Source organism: Adiantum capillus-veneris, chromosome 26 (genome assembly GCF_014529385.1).
Source record: "Adiantum capillus-veneris isolate H3 chromosome 26, ASM1452938v2, whole genome shotgun sequence".
NCBI lineage: Eukaryota > Viridiplantae > Streptophyta > Polypodiopsida > Polypodiales > Pteridaceae > Adiantum > Adiantum capillus-veneris.
The window spans coordinates 41,369,499-41,386,282 of record NC_140956.1 but is presented as its reverse complement, the minus strand read 5'-3'; the positions used below and the strand labels follow the sequence as shown (position 1 = coordinate 41,386,282).

Here is a 16,784-nt window from a genome sequence, read left to right as displayed (position 1 = left end):
CAACATGACTCTAGTGTGCCGTATATATGGAGGTGGCTTCTTGAGCACATGCAGTGAAATAACTGTGAAAGGCTCTTTGCTGATCGTTGCTGCTTGCACCAATGACGGCGACGACTCTATCGTTGTTGGGACACTAGACCTTGCAAACTTGTTGTGACATGACTTGCAAGGAAGGGAGGGGAGTGGTGGCTTGGAAAGGGCGAGGGGGAGATGCAGGGGGCACGTAGAGCCTTGCTATGTGCTTGTGCATGTGCGCGTCCGCCGCACGTGTCGGAGCTAGGGACTTGCGGAGCACCGTGTGCGAGCCACGAAGGCTGCAAGCACACAACTAGTAGGCCTAGCAAGCTCACAGAGAGCAGGGGTGTGTCACTCACCTCCCTGCGCTTGTTGCCGTGAAGGATTCCTCGCCGCGAAGAAGAGGGAGCCGCCGCCGTACTGCGCTCAACCGTCTCGCCGCCGCAGGTGCCGTCGCAATGCTTGATCACACACACACTCTCTCCCTCTCTCCCTCAAGAACGCACACACACACACACACACACACACACACACACACACACACACACACACACACACACACACACACACACACACACACACACACACACACACACCTGTGAGCACACAATGGAGATGGGGATGGAGATAGGGCAAGAGCAGTTCTTCTATTGCACACTGAGAGAATGACTCAATTTTAGGTTTAGGTGACTTTTATACGAGCTCGCCCCATTCACATTTGGGTGCCCATGCTTAGCCAACTAACCCTTGCGTGTTCGAGTTAGAGTGCGCCTCTCATCGGCGATCACTCCACCCTTTTCCTATTGGACCGACAAGCCCGGTGCCTGACTCTACTAAATAAATAATACAATGTCCGCCGTAGGTTACAACATCCGTCGTAGGTGATAGGGTGTCTATGAGCCGTGAGGGTTAACAACTAGGTTATCCACTTGTGGCTAGGGATGTAGATTTGAAGCTATAGATTTTGCACAGAGTGCTGGCTGCAGATTTTTTGCGGTGTGAGTGGCCATGGTGGTATTGATGTGCGTAGTGGTGTGAGTGGTTGTGGTGGTATTGATGTGTGTAGTGGTGCAAGATATGAGTGCGCGCACATTTGTACTCGAGAGAATATTCCAAAATAGACAAAACTTGACCCATAGACCCACTGATTGAGGCGTCAACAAGTCACGTGGCATCAATGCGTGTTTACAATAGAAGTGGTTACTGTCAAAATTTCATTGGTTTTCCAGGCAATGCTACCATTTCATTGCCTTATCTCCAACCATCATCAAAATCGATCTTTTGTACTGAAAGCATGATATGATTCTGATCACCTCAGGCTAACCACTTTCTCTATTTTGCATTTCACACTTCTTTGCATTCTAGTCTTCTTCCTTTCTCTTCTTGCTAAACCTATGTAGAACCAATTGAACATTTCGTGTAGGGCATTGCTCTTTTTTCTCCCACCTCCATGTCGTGTATTTTTAAAATACACTACTTTTGCTATAGTGTGAGCTCTCCATTCCTTGGATACTCTCGATGCCCAATGAATCAAATGTGTCGAGGAAAAATGAGCTATGAGCAAAAATAATGTGTCGAAAAAACAATGAAACTTTAGTGCAAACACTGATGTTTTTTTATTGCAAAGGCAAAGTGTTCAACCCACCATGTAATGTGCTATGTGTGTCTCCCCTTGAGCATCCACCATTTGCATTGTGAAACTATTGATTATAAACTTTAAGGTGGCTATCTCAGAACAAGTTAGCCTTGCCTTTTCAAGAAAACAAAAAATATCATCTATAGACTACCACACACGAGCACACTTAATTCCTAGGGCTACTTTGTTACCTCTGTAGGTGGTAATGTCACACACCTTTTTTCACAATTGGAACTCATTGTCACTTTGGGAGTTAGAATAATCTGAAAGAAAATGCCTAGCTTTACTACCACCCATACATATTTTATTAGGACGATCATGTGTACTTCCAGATACCTTCTTGTCCTTTGATAACTCAATTTCACCCCCATGTACACCAACACTTGATATAATAGATTTGAGTTCTCTTATACACTCCTCTTCTTTTTTCAGGCTCCATATTCCAAGCATAATTAATATGGAGCATAAGAAACTTGTCAAGAATTTGTAGACGGTCATGAAGAGTGCACACATGCACATTTATTGGAGAGAATCGATAAAATACGATCCCAATTTGGATCATCCATGTCTCGATTAGGGGGTAAACTCTTGTTACAACTGAGGATACCTTGAAACCATTGTTGTAGTGCTTTACTCACTGTTTGTGTAGTGGGAACACCTTTTGCATAGTTGACTGCATCTTTGCCACCCTTACCCTTACTACCCTTTGACTTGCTGGCCTTTGCACCCTTGCCCTCAGTTCCTAATGAGACTTTACTGTGGTAGCAAAATGCATGGAAAGAGGGTCATTACACCTTGCTTGCACCCTAACATACACTTGAGAGTTTTCAAGTCTCCTGCCAAATGCCACTCCACTTGGAACGTACGCAGACCTAAAACCTGTAATCGTTCAAAGAATGTTCCTTGATGATTGGGAGGGGAAGTGACAAGAGAGAGAGAGAGAGAGAGAGAGAGAGAGAGAGAGAGAGAGAGAGAGAGAGAGAGAGAGAGAGAGATTTGTCTCACATTTTAGAGAGAGAATGCAATGAGAGAATGTGGATAATTTGCTTTTTTGGCACGGAAGGGGGATTGAAACCCGGGTGAAAAGTGCCTCCTTTAATGAGATCTAAGTGAGAGAGAGTGTTTTATATGTTAGAGAGAGAAGAGGGGTGGGAAAAAGACATTTTAAAAAATTATTTACCACCTCTCTTTTGGGTTACTAAATAGATTTCTTTCAAATACAAAATATAGAAATGGCTTTTAAAAAAATCTTTGCATAGGCCTTTTTTCCCTCTCTTTTAGGCTTGGTCAAACTTGGCTTAAGCTTTAAGCATTCCCTTAAACTTCCAAATAAAGAGGCCCTCCTATACTCCATTCACTTCCTAATGCTTATGACATCATACTGTTCATGAGACATTTAAAAATGATCCAGGATTGGGGATATGACCATATTTACCTAAGAAACATGGATAACACAACCATGATAAAATTAAAAGACCATAGCTACAAGGATGTGACACAAACTCCTAATGATGAGTTCAATCAGCTACATTAGCTCGATCTGAACTTCTAGCATGGTTAGATTAGTACAAATAGCTATGGATGTATGGAGCTTTAGATTGTGGTAGCTTAAAATGAGAGGAATGTATCCTAGAAAGGGTTTTAGAAGACAAAGTCTATATCCCAAAACCCTTTTAGAAAGAGGCACTAGAGCCTTTACAGTGGGAACACATTCTAGCAACCTTGGATGTATGTTTTTTTTAAGACGGTCCCACTACAAAATTTTGTGATCAAGACGATTATGATGTGGTGCCGTACTTCATGATCAAGGCCAGTCTAGAGAAATAAATCCAACCACAAGAGTTCTTTGATAAGCATGTGGAAACAAAGCATTTCAAAATAGGGGACTACATCTTGGTGTATTCCCTAAGACAACATGCTAAGAAATTCAAAATGCAAGGGATGGGTCCATTTGTGATTAAAGACCTATCACCAAGTGGAGCCATCAAACTTGCTACATTAGAGGAAGAAAAGATGCCTGACTAGCTTAGTGCATGCAGGATTAAGAAATATCATATGCCACTAACCGTGGACATGTTGCAAAAGATCTATCAAGAGAAGCAAAGGACCAAAGAAAAGTCAAGGATTGTCCAGGAAGCCCAAGATGAAGCATAAGAACAGATTTCCAAAAGACGGCTTCAAAGACGACGTCTTCAAGCGGTCCCTTTTCAAATTCAACAGATCACATTGGATGAATTGGAAGAGGAAAAAAGAGACCCAGTAATTCAAGTACAGGTTGGTAGTAACCAAGTAGCAGCAAAAGAACTTATGGACTTAGGAGCTCAAGCAAATATCATCTCATACAGTCTATACAAGGAACTTGCCCATAAGAAACTTTAGGCTACTAGTCAAGAGGTCAAGAGTTATATAGGGAATATTAAGGCCAAAGTAGTAGGTATTTCCATACTTCCCATTTAGATCAAGGATCAGGTCTATCCTCTCAAATTCTACGTGGTCAAAGACAATCAAGCACCACATCCCTTATTGCTCGGACAACCATGGCAACACACATATAATTCTCAGATTGATTGGTAAAAAGAAGTGGTACATATTTAGAGTCAAGATAAAAAATTCTTGGTACCATTTTTTACTCAACAAGGATTGCACAACCACCGAGGATACCAACAGACAAGATAAAGGGAAACAACCCATGATACAAGAACCAACAAAGTAGGTACCAAAAATGGCCAAGGAAATTGTTTCCACATTCCCCAAGACCACAACTCCTAACAAACAAAAGCAACAAAGGCCATCAACCAAAATATCAACCAAGCTCATCTAAAGCATGGATCAAGAAGGAAAAGCGTCCTCACCCAAGCTAAAGGTTTAAAAGCCTAAATTCCCAAGGACACCAAAGAGAGGCCGAGAAGAAAAACCAAAAGTATTGACTCAAAAGTGTAAGACACATGACAGATGGTTGCCAAAACAGCTAGTCAAAGCGTAAAGTGGAAATGAATATATTTGGGTCCCCAGGAGACCACAACTAGTAAAACCTAAGCCCAACACAAAGACCAAGGCAAAAGAATTGTTCAAGACAGTCACCTCACACCTAAAAGGGTACCAAAACAAGTGGCTCAAGTCAATCCCAATAGAAGTACATATGGATACCAAAGACCATGCTTCAACCAAAATCATCCAATCCAAAGCCAAGGATACTAGCATCCAAGAAAGTTTGGATTCCCAAGAAAAACATCGAGTCACCTAGGGACCAATAACAATAATTCTTTCAATTATCCATCAAGGAAAGAACCCAACTGCTACAAAGGAAATTACATGGTGAATGATCGACAAATTGGCCATCACAATGTTTAGCATAGGAAGCCTTGTCGGCAAATGGCCATAAGCACACAGGCTTATGACCTCCATCTTGCACAACATAATTCTTCCATGGATATGGTATGAATGCATGCGTAGGGTCACAGTACAAGGCCTTGCATTTAGGCACATTTTGAACTCCCATGCATTGTCCCTACGAACAAGAGTCGTCCAAGAGCACTCACTATCAAGTGGGGGGAGGCATTCTATTTGGAACCCATTGCAAAGTGCTTTATACATATTATTGGGCACTGTTTAACAATGTTTTAAACCTTGTTGCGTTTTATTGCACTTTGATTTTTCAACAAATGCTAAGTAATGCCCATAAGTACTTAAAGGGGGATCAGGTAATTTCAGGCCAAACATAACCCCATAATCTTGTATATACTTTGTATATTTAACTTTTCATAGTTTTTTCTCTAATTATAAGGTCTAAATGGTCAAACATCAAGAAAAATCAACAAAAATAGACCAATAATGGCCTCAAGATTTTTTCTATAGCAAAAAGTTTATTCTCTTCATTGAGAATAATTTACATAATTTTGGGTAATTTGTGAATAATTTTTGGGTTTATTGCGACTTTTAAAGTACCTTTTTGAGTTTCCTTCCTAAAAATCTAATAGAAAATTCAAATAATCAATGGAAAATTGGAAGCCAAATGACAGAACAAGAGAGACTAATGAAGACGCCGTTAAGCTCCAAGTGGAAGAATAAGAGAGACGACCAAGGATTCAACTCGAGCAGAGGAGTGCTCATAGAGAAATAAAGGCCAAAAAACAAGAGGAGCACAAGGCGAAGGCTGAGGAAGAGCAAAACCAAAGACAAGTAAAAGCTGCCCAAGTTTGACAAAGAGCTGAGAAACAAGAAAGAGAAGAGAAATCTCATAGCTTGGCAGCCCTAACAAGAAAGAAAATCAAAGGTCAAACCTGCCAAGATAGCTAAGCAACCAGTAGACACTACAGCCAAAAAAGAAGAAACAAAGAAAGCAAAGATCAATGATGAGCAAGCATGAGAATGACACACCAAAAGGTGGCTCGATCATCATCAAACAAGTTTCTTAGATCCCCACAGACCTAGAAGACATAAATGAGCCGCTTCTTGAACAACCAACAGTGATCCCTATAGAACAGGAAGTGGAAAGGGAAGAACAAGCACCACAAGAAGATCCACAAGAGAGCCAACATAGATTACAGTCCAAGATATGGGATTATGCTATTGGAAGCACAAAGTACATATATGACTGGCAAGAAAGTGAGAAAGTGAGAAGAGATCTGTAGGGGTTAAGGAGCCGAGGCCGATTCAACTCACCATCAATATAGGCTCCTCAATTTCACCTCTAGAGCCTAACAAAGAGAAAAAGTAAGTATTATTGATGGCCACAGTAGCAATAACAAGCACATCCATGTTTATGGATGGAGCTAGCAATGCCACAATAGAAATAACAAGCACACCTATGTCAAGTCTCAAGCATGCGGCTCTCATCAGGCAACTTGTTGGGGAAGTTGGACAAAGATGTGATAAAGAAATCAATGCAAAGATGAGGTCCTTGAGCCACAACTACCTTATGCCCTACTCAAGTGGATGACCATCAAAGAAAAGAAAAGGCTACTTCCCTCACCACTGCCAAATGCAAAGGGAAGCTATCAGGAATGCGACCTGTCAGAGTGGACAACTGAGGATCTTATAGTAGCACGCCCATAATGGAAGACAACCTTCATGGTTGAGAACAAAAAACAGTTACATTAAACTCATTCTTGGTAGTGTACCTGGTGTAGGTCAACTCCACATACTATCCCATTATCAGATGCAGGACCTGGTCAAAATTTGAGCGTTTACAGCATGCTGACTGAACTACCCAGTGTTTCCAGAGCTTAATAGTTCTCCCTCTATTGAATATAAATGCACTAGGCACTCAAATAGATAATCATATTAGTATATGGCAGATCCGACATTGCATGCAAGATGATGCTAAAGATTTTTTATATTCTATTTGCCTGCATCAACACATTCAGAAACAAAAAATCCACAGAGATTAGGTGCACTTCATTTTTAGAGGGTCATAAAGACATTCAAAGAAGACTTCTACACAGTCTACTTTGAGATGAACAAGCACAATCTTCATGCTAGTCTACGAGGACCTATGTGCCAAATTTATCTCTTCCATGATTCATGAGCATAACATGCAATATTCATGCCTCTATCATTAGCCAAAAGAAGACCAAAGGCAGCAAATGACACTCGCATTCAACCAGTACATGTCAAAAAAGAAGAAGACCATGTCACTGCCTCCCAAATAAAGGCCTTGTCATGGACAACAAGAAGCTGAGAGGGGCGAGTGTTGAGACCGAGCAACATTTGCTACGAGTTTCTAGATGTACACTTTGGCAGGAAGAAATCAAGTTATTCCATCCTCACCCTATATCTCATTTTCTGCGTAACATCACTTTTTAATGCCAGACGGGAAATGTACATTTTTGAGCCATCTTTTTGTAAAATCTACTTTGCAGTGAATCGACGGACATGAATGAGTTAATATTGACCTTGGATTCACAATCAGCATATACTTTTTGTAAAGTCTCATAGTTTTCGTCCTCACCCCATCTCTAGCCCTAGATATATGTGGAAAAGCCTCATCTTTGAAGACACAATTATTGTAACTCACTTGAGAGCTTGTGGTGAAGAATGGCCTATGCTTATGCGCTCACTACTCTATGTAAGAGTAAGCATTGCTAATGAAACTCCATGTCTTGCTTCCTCATACTCTTGGCATTGTGTACATTCTCAATGTGCTATGTTTGAGTGTGTGTGTTTGTGTGTGTGTGACGCAATGAGCGGTGTTGCTTGAGTGTGCTTCCTAATACTCTTGGCATCATGTACATGCTCAATGTGTTGTGTGTGTGTGTGTGTGTGTGTGATGCAATGTAACTTCAATTATTCATTCCTCATACTCGTGGCATCGTGTACATACTCAATGTGCTATGTTTGAGTGTGTGTGCAACTCAATGAGCGGTTTTAGCTCTAGGTCACCTAGTGTGTTTAATTGCTTGTTTTGAGTTGTTGATGGTGTTTTAAGTGAAACTAAGCATGGACAGAGATAAGTAGGCATTAGGAGGAGCCATACAACCCCGCATTCGTCATTTTTGGTGAAGGTGAGAGGTGGAAACAATTGTAGTTGTTCACCGACTGTGACACATTTGGAGGTTTTGATGTTGGAAACCTATTGCCTATAGCCTAGAGACCCCCAATATCAAGTTTCATGTCATTTGGAGTTCATTTGACACCTCTATGACCATTTGAGTGTTAGTTAGATTGCACGAGAGACTAAGGCATTTTCCACTTAGTTGCTTCCTTGCTTGAGGACAACTATCTCATCAGTGCATTGTCATTTGGGCATTGCATTCGATGATTCCATGCACTAGTTTGGTCGGCTACATCCTTGGATTGACATACTTGGATTGACATATTTATGTTGCTTTGAGTCCTCGCTAGGCTACATCGTCTGATCACGGCGATCCACCAACATAGTTTCCTTTGTTTTCTATTTTTTCCTTAAAGTTGATAGAGATCCTTCCAAAAATTCCACATGGTGTCATCTTGTTTTCTATCATGGTTGCTCAAAAATCTTCTGGATTTTTCTCTTCCCATAGAAACATCTTGCAAAACATCACCCGTCCCTTTGTAAAGAGTAGGATGTTTTTTTAGATGCACTTTACCACCATGGCAACCCATTCAAAAGAGCAAAGCTTCTCATTTTTCTATGCACTCATCTGCAAGTGTATTCGTCTTAATAGAATATGCGTAATCAAGATGGAGTCAAATTCATTTTTCCAAGATTCTAATATCTACATGCATTGAACATATATGTACATTTTTTGAATCTATTTCTAGAATTGGATCCCAAATCATAGAAGATGATAGGTAGCCGAGGACGTTTACATTATTCCCGATGGTGTTTTCTCAATCTCATGTTCTACAAGTCATCGTTTTTTCTAGTGCTTGCCATGCAATACAGACATGGGTACTTGGTATTGCCACCTCCACATACACTAAACATGCACTTCAATGCCTTAAGTTCGGCACTCAAGTGCCATTCTACAATTAAGTCACATGTGCCATCTACATGGAGTTGTTCACTTGCATTTTGGTCATGTGTAACAAAAGGAATATCGGTCTACAAAAAGAGACATTTTAATGTATCGTGGTTCTCTACTAGTATTTGAGTTGCTCCAATCCACCATAGCTCCATCTTTTATTGAGTTTTGTGGTATGGAAATCTAGCTTACCCTGACTATGGTCCAATGCTCTATTCATTATGGATATAGATACACTTTTTATTTTTTTGACATTTCTAAATTTGAGCGCCTTCATACAATTTCATAACAAGTATAAGTTCTCCTTCACAAGCTACTTCTCTCATTTATAGTATCTCACCATAGCAGATTGACCTTTTTTAATACTCATCAAAATGTTATTAAAAAGATTATACTCAAAAGAAGATTTCTTATTTTGTCTTTCGTATGGCATTGTTCCCTCTACATGATAGTAATCTCCAAAATGTTCGGATATTTAACAGTCCTTACTTTCCCAACATTGTGAGGCCTAGGCAACCCAAAAGCTTTAATCTTGAAATACTTAAGGACCTAGAACCAGGTTTTAGAGATGGCCCTATAACCCCTTCTACTCACTCCCACAAACTCCTTGCATTTGAGAAGGTTAGACCAATAAATCCTTATCTTTCAGTAAATTTTGAAATACCAATTTCTTTTGGGTTGAATTTTTGGGAACTTCCAAAAGTTTCAAAATGTCACTCTTGTTCATTACCTCATTCAAGAATCTCACCCTTTCCTGAGCATTGGACATATCAAATCCTAAGAGGCTAGTCACATGTTTTGTAGTAATTTTTATCCTTTTTTTCTTTGTCTAGATCCTTCTGTCAAGTTTACTACATCTCTCATTTGTTTTACTTGTGGTAATCCTATTGGAGTTTCTTTTAAGGTCTAGAGTTGATAATTTTTTTGTTTTAGAGAGGCTATTTGGTTTTCAAGTTCTATTTTTTTGTTGGTTTCACTTGAAGACAAAGAAATTTGTAGGTATTGAAAGTAATGTGTATGATTAATGTCTAGCTGAAATAGCCTAGAACTATATCCTAGTAATACATCAACCCCATCTCCAACAAATCTCATCAAATCATGAGGTGTGTGAAAACATGGATATCTTCTAGTGCTTGGATCCGGTGGATACAAGCTCCCATATGTCCATAGGTCAATGTGCTTCTTCCCCTTGTTGCAAAGTTGTTGTGCTTCATTTACATTTGTAATTGGACTTTGATAGACACTCCACGTAGTTGCATATTCTTGGTTGAGCTTAATGTTCAAGTGAAACTTGAAATTATCACTAATGGAAGAGTATTACTCATTTTTAAAGTAGTAGTGAAGAGCACACAGAAAGTATAATGGAGATAACATAGTAGCAAAGTTGCTAGCATTAGAAGGGAAGAGAAAACTTGTGAAAGTGAGTAGAGCACTCTAAAAGGTCATAAGAGAGTAAGAGAGAAAAAGGAGAGAGTGAATCATTCAAAAGTGGAAACAACTATTTGCCACCAAGTCAAGTGAATGAGAATAAAGTTTGAGATGAGTCACAAAGGGATGGTTTGAAAATGATATCTTTTTGAATATCTAAACTATGTTTCTAGATATGCTTTAATAGCATAGATATGCTTTAAATAGCCAAAACGGTCAAGTTTGAAGTTGTTTTGATCGTCAATGGCTTTGCTAATTAGCGAGTTAACCAATTCATTACACAACCCTTTTTGAGCCATTTGTGGACCTAATGCATCCATACATCAATGTCCTAGATGGGGTTCTCATTAAAAGCATTCATGTTTTGTTATAAAGGGACCATGTCACCCCCAAAATGGTGCCATCGACTTTACAAAAATTGATAAAATGAAGTTTTGGGTATGGATCATGTATTTATAGACAATGGATCCAGATTTCACTTTGCAAAGAACTCCATTCATTGTTTTTTGAGCCCAATCTTCATCTGAGATTGGTAGTGTCCACTCTCCACTCCTAAAGTCAAGTAGGGTAAGCTTGGAGACAATTGCCCAATCATTCATGGATTTTGGTGGAATGTAAAAATGATCATAAAAATGATTTCTTCCTTTATAAACATCTTCACCAATGGATCTATGCTAGCAGACATCCAAAATATCTATCACACACACTCCACCACCTTCTATTCCTCTATGATTGAGGGATACAAGTCTATAATGAGCATAGTAACACAAAAGAAGCACAAAAAATATAATAATAATAGAAGCAAAGAACCACAAACAAGCCAAAGCAAAGTTGAAATAATCTAGTGTGTACATATGAACCACTTATAATTAGCTCTATTATGTAGGGCAAGATTTGAGCTCTTGTGATGGATGTGAAGCTCTTTGTGCATGTAAACACACTGTAGTAAAACCTCCTTCACTGTCTTCTTGGCTCCAACAAGTCAGAAGCCTTTCACTCTTCCATTCCAACATGACAAGAATAGATTTTTGATGAGACTTTTCTTCTCATGCTCTGATGCATTATAATACAATTACCCCTTGGTTATGGATATTGGGATCGAGTTGAGGTTTGGAGTGAGCTTTTTTTAGATCTTGATCTCCCAGCTAAATCTAGAATAAAAGCTCACTCTAAAAGCTTGCTCCAAAAATAGTTTTTGGATTGAATTTTTGGAGGGAGCTTTTCTCTCTCTCTCTCTCTCTCTCTCTCTCTCTCTCTCTCTCTCTCTCTCCCCCTTTCTCTGTCTCTATTTCTCTCTATCTCATTGTATCTCCTACTCATTCAACCTCTCTCTCTCTCTCTCTCTCTCTCTCTCTCTCTCTCTCTCTCTGAGATGATGTAGAGAGAGAGAGAGAGAGATGTGCACATCAACCTTTCACAAGAAGAGGCCCTGACAAAGCATGAAGCGGAAAGGCACAAATTTAAGGATGCAAGGGACATGCATGAAAGAGAGAGGAGGAAATTGTGAGGTGAGACACTACAAGTAATAACAAACCCAACTAATAAGACTTTGAACACCTGAACATGCTCCTGGAGCACATCAGTACTATAAAGATGGCCAAGGCTCATGACTCTTAGTTGAAGCAGATCCAAAGCTACCAAAACTTTTTGTTCTCTCTCTCTCTCTCTCTCTCTCTCTCACTAATTTTGCTCCACTAGTCAACCAAACAAAAAGTCAAGCGAGAGTTTTCCAAGCAATAATTGAATTTTCACTCGTGTGAGAGTGATTCTACTTTAGCAACAATAGCCAGCTCATGCAATGAGCTTTGATGTCTATTGAACATCCGAATATGCATTTTCACTATCCAATGTCCCCTCTCTCCATCACCTGCACTGTTAACCCTCACGGCTCACAGACACCCTATCACCTACGACGGACGTTGTAACCTACGACCGACATTGTATTATTTATTTAGTAGAGTCAGGCACCGGGCTTGTCGGTCCAATAGGAAAAGGGTGGAGTGATCGTCGATGAGAGGCGCACTCTAACTGGAACACGTAAGGGTTAGTTAGCTAAGCATGGGCGCCCAAATGTGAATGGGGCGAGCTCATATAAAAGTCACCTAAACCTAAAATTGAGTCATTCTCTCAGTGTGCAATAGAAGAAGTGCTCTTGCCCTATCTCCATCCCCATCTCCATTGTGTGCTCACAGGTGTGTGTGTGTGTGTGTGTGTGTGTGTGTGTGTGTGCGCTTGAGGGAGAGAGGGAGAGAGGTAGAGAGTGTGTGTGTGTGATCGAGCATTGCAACGGCACCTGCGGCGGCGAGACGATTGAGCGCAGTACGGTGGCGGCTCCCTCTTCTTCCCGGCGAGGAATCCTTCACGGCGACAAGCGCAGGGAGGTGAGTGACACACCCCTGCTCTCTGTGAGCTTGCTAGGCCTACTAGTTGTGTACTTGCAGCCTTCGTGGCTCGCACACGGTGCTCGGAAAGTCCCTAGCTCCGATACGTTGTCGTGGTGTGACACATACATAGTGGGAACGTATGCTACAAGATCTATCTTGTATTTTTTTTAGATACATAATTATATTTCCTATAGTGTACATATGCATATTTAAGTGTAATAATAAGCTTTTTATCTCATCCTATTATTTTTCTCAAGGGTAACATATCCTTACTTTACCATCAGAAAATACTATGGGAAAAGCATCAATAGCTCCGCCTCTTTAACTTGGGGCAAAAAGCATTGATTCTTTATTTCTACTATTTCATTATCATCTCACACCCTAGGTAGATCCTATATCTAGGGTAAACTCCAATATATATATATATATTCTATGTATTTTTTATACTTTTATTATATTTCTTTTTAAATAGCTACTAGGAGAGAATCAAATCCTAGTGGGACACTAGGTGGCATGATTTCAAAGATACACTTATTTTAATGCATTATTGCAAGCATGATTACAAAACTTTGTCAAGGAGCAATGTCATGCTTTCATATGGCATGAGGTGTCCTTTGGAATTAAATGAAATTCTAGGCTAAGGAGACCACATGAAGACTTTTGCTGCCATAAATGGACCCTATTTTGATGAATTTTTTACACAAGGTTCCAATCCGAATTGAAAAACGATTTTAAAATGAAAATCGTAGCTAATGAGCTGAAGTTTTTGCCCATATTCTTACTTTTTTATTTGGAGCCACGATTGAGGAGATATGATTAAAATACTGGACCCCAGTCTGCCCACATCATGCAGGGCCAGCTCATTTCCAACTTTTCCAATTCATGTTCACATTGGCTCCTCTCTTCTTGTGCAAACCCTTGTGGGTTCCCTTCACCTATAAAAGGGGACCTCTTCTTCCTTGGAAAGAACTCAAGCATTCAAGCCATTGATGAGAGGAATTCTCGAGGGAGTGAGTAGTAATGCCTAATTGTACTTAGCCATTAACATAAGCCCAAGCCTACACTTTCTCCTAGAGGGAGACTAGCCATTCTTGCAACAAGCTAACCTTGGAAGATCAACTCTAATCAAAGAAGGTCTTGCACTTGGTGTATCAATCAAAGTGGAATTATCCACTCTTCTTCTCTCTTCCATCAATAATGGTGCCGAAGGGTTTCAAGTAAGATGTGTTTTACATTGATGTTTTCTTGATTTCTTGTTGTTTTCATTTTCATCTCTAATCCAACATATATATATATATATATATATATATATATATATATATATATATATATATGTGTGTGTATCTAATCTCATCTCCTTAACCAAACCTATCTCTCTCATTCTTAGTAATTCATCCTCTCTAGGTTCTCTTGCTACAGGTACATCTCTCCCCGCAGTATCCTTATTGCCTACGGGCAAGAATAGGGCTTGGGAGGGAAACTTCTCATCTCTTCACTTCTCTCATATCTACATTTCTCACATACTATCCTAGATGAATAACCCACATGATGATCATTTCTATCGCTTTCACTCTGTACGATCTATTAGAATTAACGTATGGATTAGCCGTAAAATACACTTTCAACAACATATAGTGTTTCTCTTCGGTCCTGAAAGGCTCAATGAAATACTTCTATCACCGGATCCCATCATACTACCTCTCATAGACTATAATTTTTTTTTTGATGTAAGCGTAGTTATCTTGCTATGAACCAAGAGGATTTGTACACACAATTAATCCCAATCACTAGACAAAATATATATATTATGGTAAGCACAAAACTACAATTCCAAAGAACAATTCGTAGCCTATTTGGTCAGCCAAGATTGAATGCCATTAACTCATCCATTAACCCTTTCATATTACCCATGATACGATATGAACATAGCCTTGATGTTTTCATCTTCGTATTGTTTTGACATTCTCTTTTGCGTTCTTTCTTTGTGTGTGTCACTGTAAGAGAGAAAGAGTGAGTCTTCTTTGATTGCACTTATTTCCAAACCCTAGTCTTCATGGCATCTATGGTTTAACTCCTTCATATAGTTTTTGTTGAGTTCTCTCACAAACTCTCACAGCCATAAGCCCGGTGCTTTCCTGGCAAGACCGGTGCTTTCCTGGCAAGACCGCAAATTTCTCGACATATTTTTGGTGAACCCGACGCGAAACTGCTAGGGTGAGAGTTTGTGGGTAACCATGGGTGATCATGTTGAGCAACAGGGTATGCATTTTGACCCAGCAACAATGCAAATGTTTCAAGCATTTGCAATGTTCATGCAACAACAACATGCTACTGAAAGAAGGGAGATTTCAGCAACGAAGGCCATACAAGCGGTCGTCAACAGAATGGATCAGTTCAATGGCAAAGATGTAACCAAGTACTTACGCGAGTATGTGAAGGAGATGGAGCTGCATCGCGTGTCAGAAGGTGAGATGATTCAAAGCTTTGAGCTAGTTGTTGCTCCAGAAATTAGGGAGCATGTTAGGGCAATTAAAGATGGGCATGGGAGAAATTGGGAAGAACTCAAAGTAGCTTTAAAGGAGGAATATTTCATGGAGGACTCGGAGAGAGTGACCAAAAGGACATTCTTAGAATGGGTAGTCAAGCCAAAGCAAGGACTATCAATAACAGAGCTACTTAGGGAATTTGAGCGGCGCTATGCACAACTCACTAGGACAGAAAGGGCCACACTAGATGCAGAGAAGACAGATCTTTTCTTACAAGCTGCAGGTAAAGAGTTTCAAGAAAATTTGGAGCTTCTTCTTGAAGATAAAGATGCTGAGCAAGGACTAAAGACCGACTGGAATGAGGTTGAAGGTGCTGTCTCACTGCTTGCCAAACGACAAAGAAGAAGGGACAAGATGGTAGTAAACACTACAAGTCCTTCCACCTCAACTTCTGACAAAATGGTAAAGCCTACTTTTATCGCTCCTAAGTTTGATGAGTCCATTCTAGATGAGCTTGTGAAGGGAATGCGTGACTTGAAGGTGAAGTTTGCAAAGCTTGAAGAAAAAGGCCAACCATCAGGGCCACTTCCTAGGCAACACTTCCTAGGCAAAGACAACAACCCAAAGAAGGGTTTGTTAATAGATGTATTTGGTGTGATAGTACAGACCATGTAAGAAGGGATTGTGATGATTTTAGTGATGCTTTGTCAAAAGATGTTGTCTTTTTTAAGGATGGTAAAATCCACTTAAGAGAGACAGGTCTACCCTTGAGAACTAACTTTGGGAAGGGGGGAATGCAAACCTTAGTTGAAGATATGGCAACCAAGCATGCCACCTCTTCAGTTGAGGCAGCTACTTATGGAGTAAAAATTGAACATTTTTGTGATGAAGAGGTGAGTGACCATCATGGTCAAATTTGGCCAAATGTCATGCAATTAGCTAAAAAGGGAAAGCTTACAAAAGAGATTCTACATGAATCAGGTGATTGCATACGTCTAGAAACAGGATGGAATGATCCAGTGGACTCATTGTCAGTGCATGCCTACATTACAAAATGCCAACAAAATGAGGCAATTGTAGAAGAGAAGCGCAGACGTGAGAATGCTGATGAAGGACCATCAAAAAGAGCTTCTAGAAGTGGGGGAAGAAGTGACTCAATGCCTTCTCAAACACCCTCAACACAAGGAGCATCTCCACCTGAAGTACTCATGGAGGAGTCTACAACAGGAAAGAAGAAAGAGCCAACGAAAGGTAAGACAAAAGGCCCAACTTATAAACAACAATCTGATATTGAGGTTGCTACAGATTTAAAGGAAGTCTTGGAGGAAAGGATCTTGAATAGCAAGATTGAGTTTACTCTGGGAGAAGTTCTTGGTATTGCAAAGCGTGA

At 40.1% G+C, this 16,784-nt stretch overlaps 1 protein-coding gene across 7 annotated transcripts in view; it reads right to left on the bottom strand.

Annotated features, from left to right (window-relative positions):
* Window positions 1-16,784, bottom strand: part of LOC147423321 (uncharacterized) — a 224,154-nt gene that overhangs the window by 67,127 nt on the left and 140,243 nt on the right. For 4 of the 7 annotated variants that reach the window (XR_015186569.1, XM_086501321.1, XM_086501320.1 and 1 more), the window contains exon 5: window positions 653-2,530. The exons of 1 other annotated variant lie outside the window; for it this stretch is intronic. Coding sequence is in view for 4 of the 6 variants with exons in the window: in XM_086501321.1 (XP_086357447.1) it covers window positions 2,394-2,530 (137 nt within the window). In the remaining 2 variants the exon portion in view is untranslated. Of the gene's footprint in view, window positions 1-652; window positions 2,531-2,585; window positions 11,077-16,784 lie in introns of those variants that run through there. 2 more of the 7 variants (XM_086501327.1, XM_086501319.1) reach the window with 2 other exon arrangements.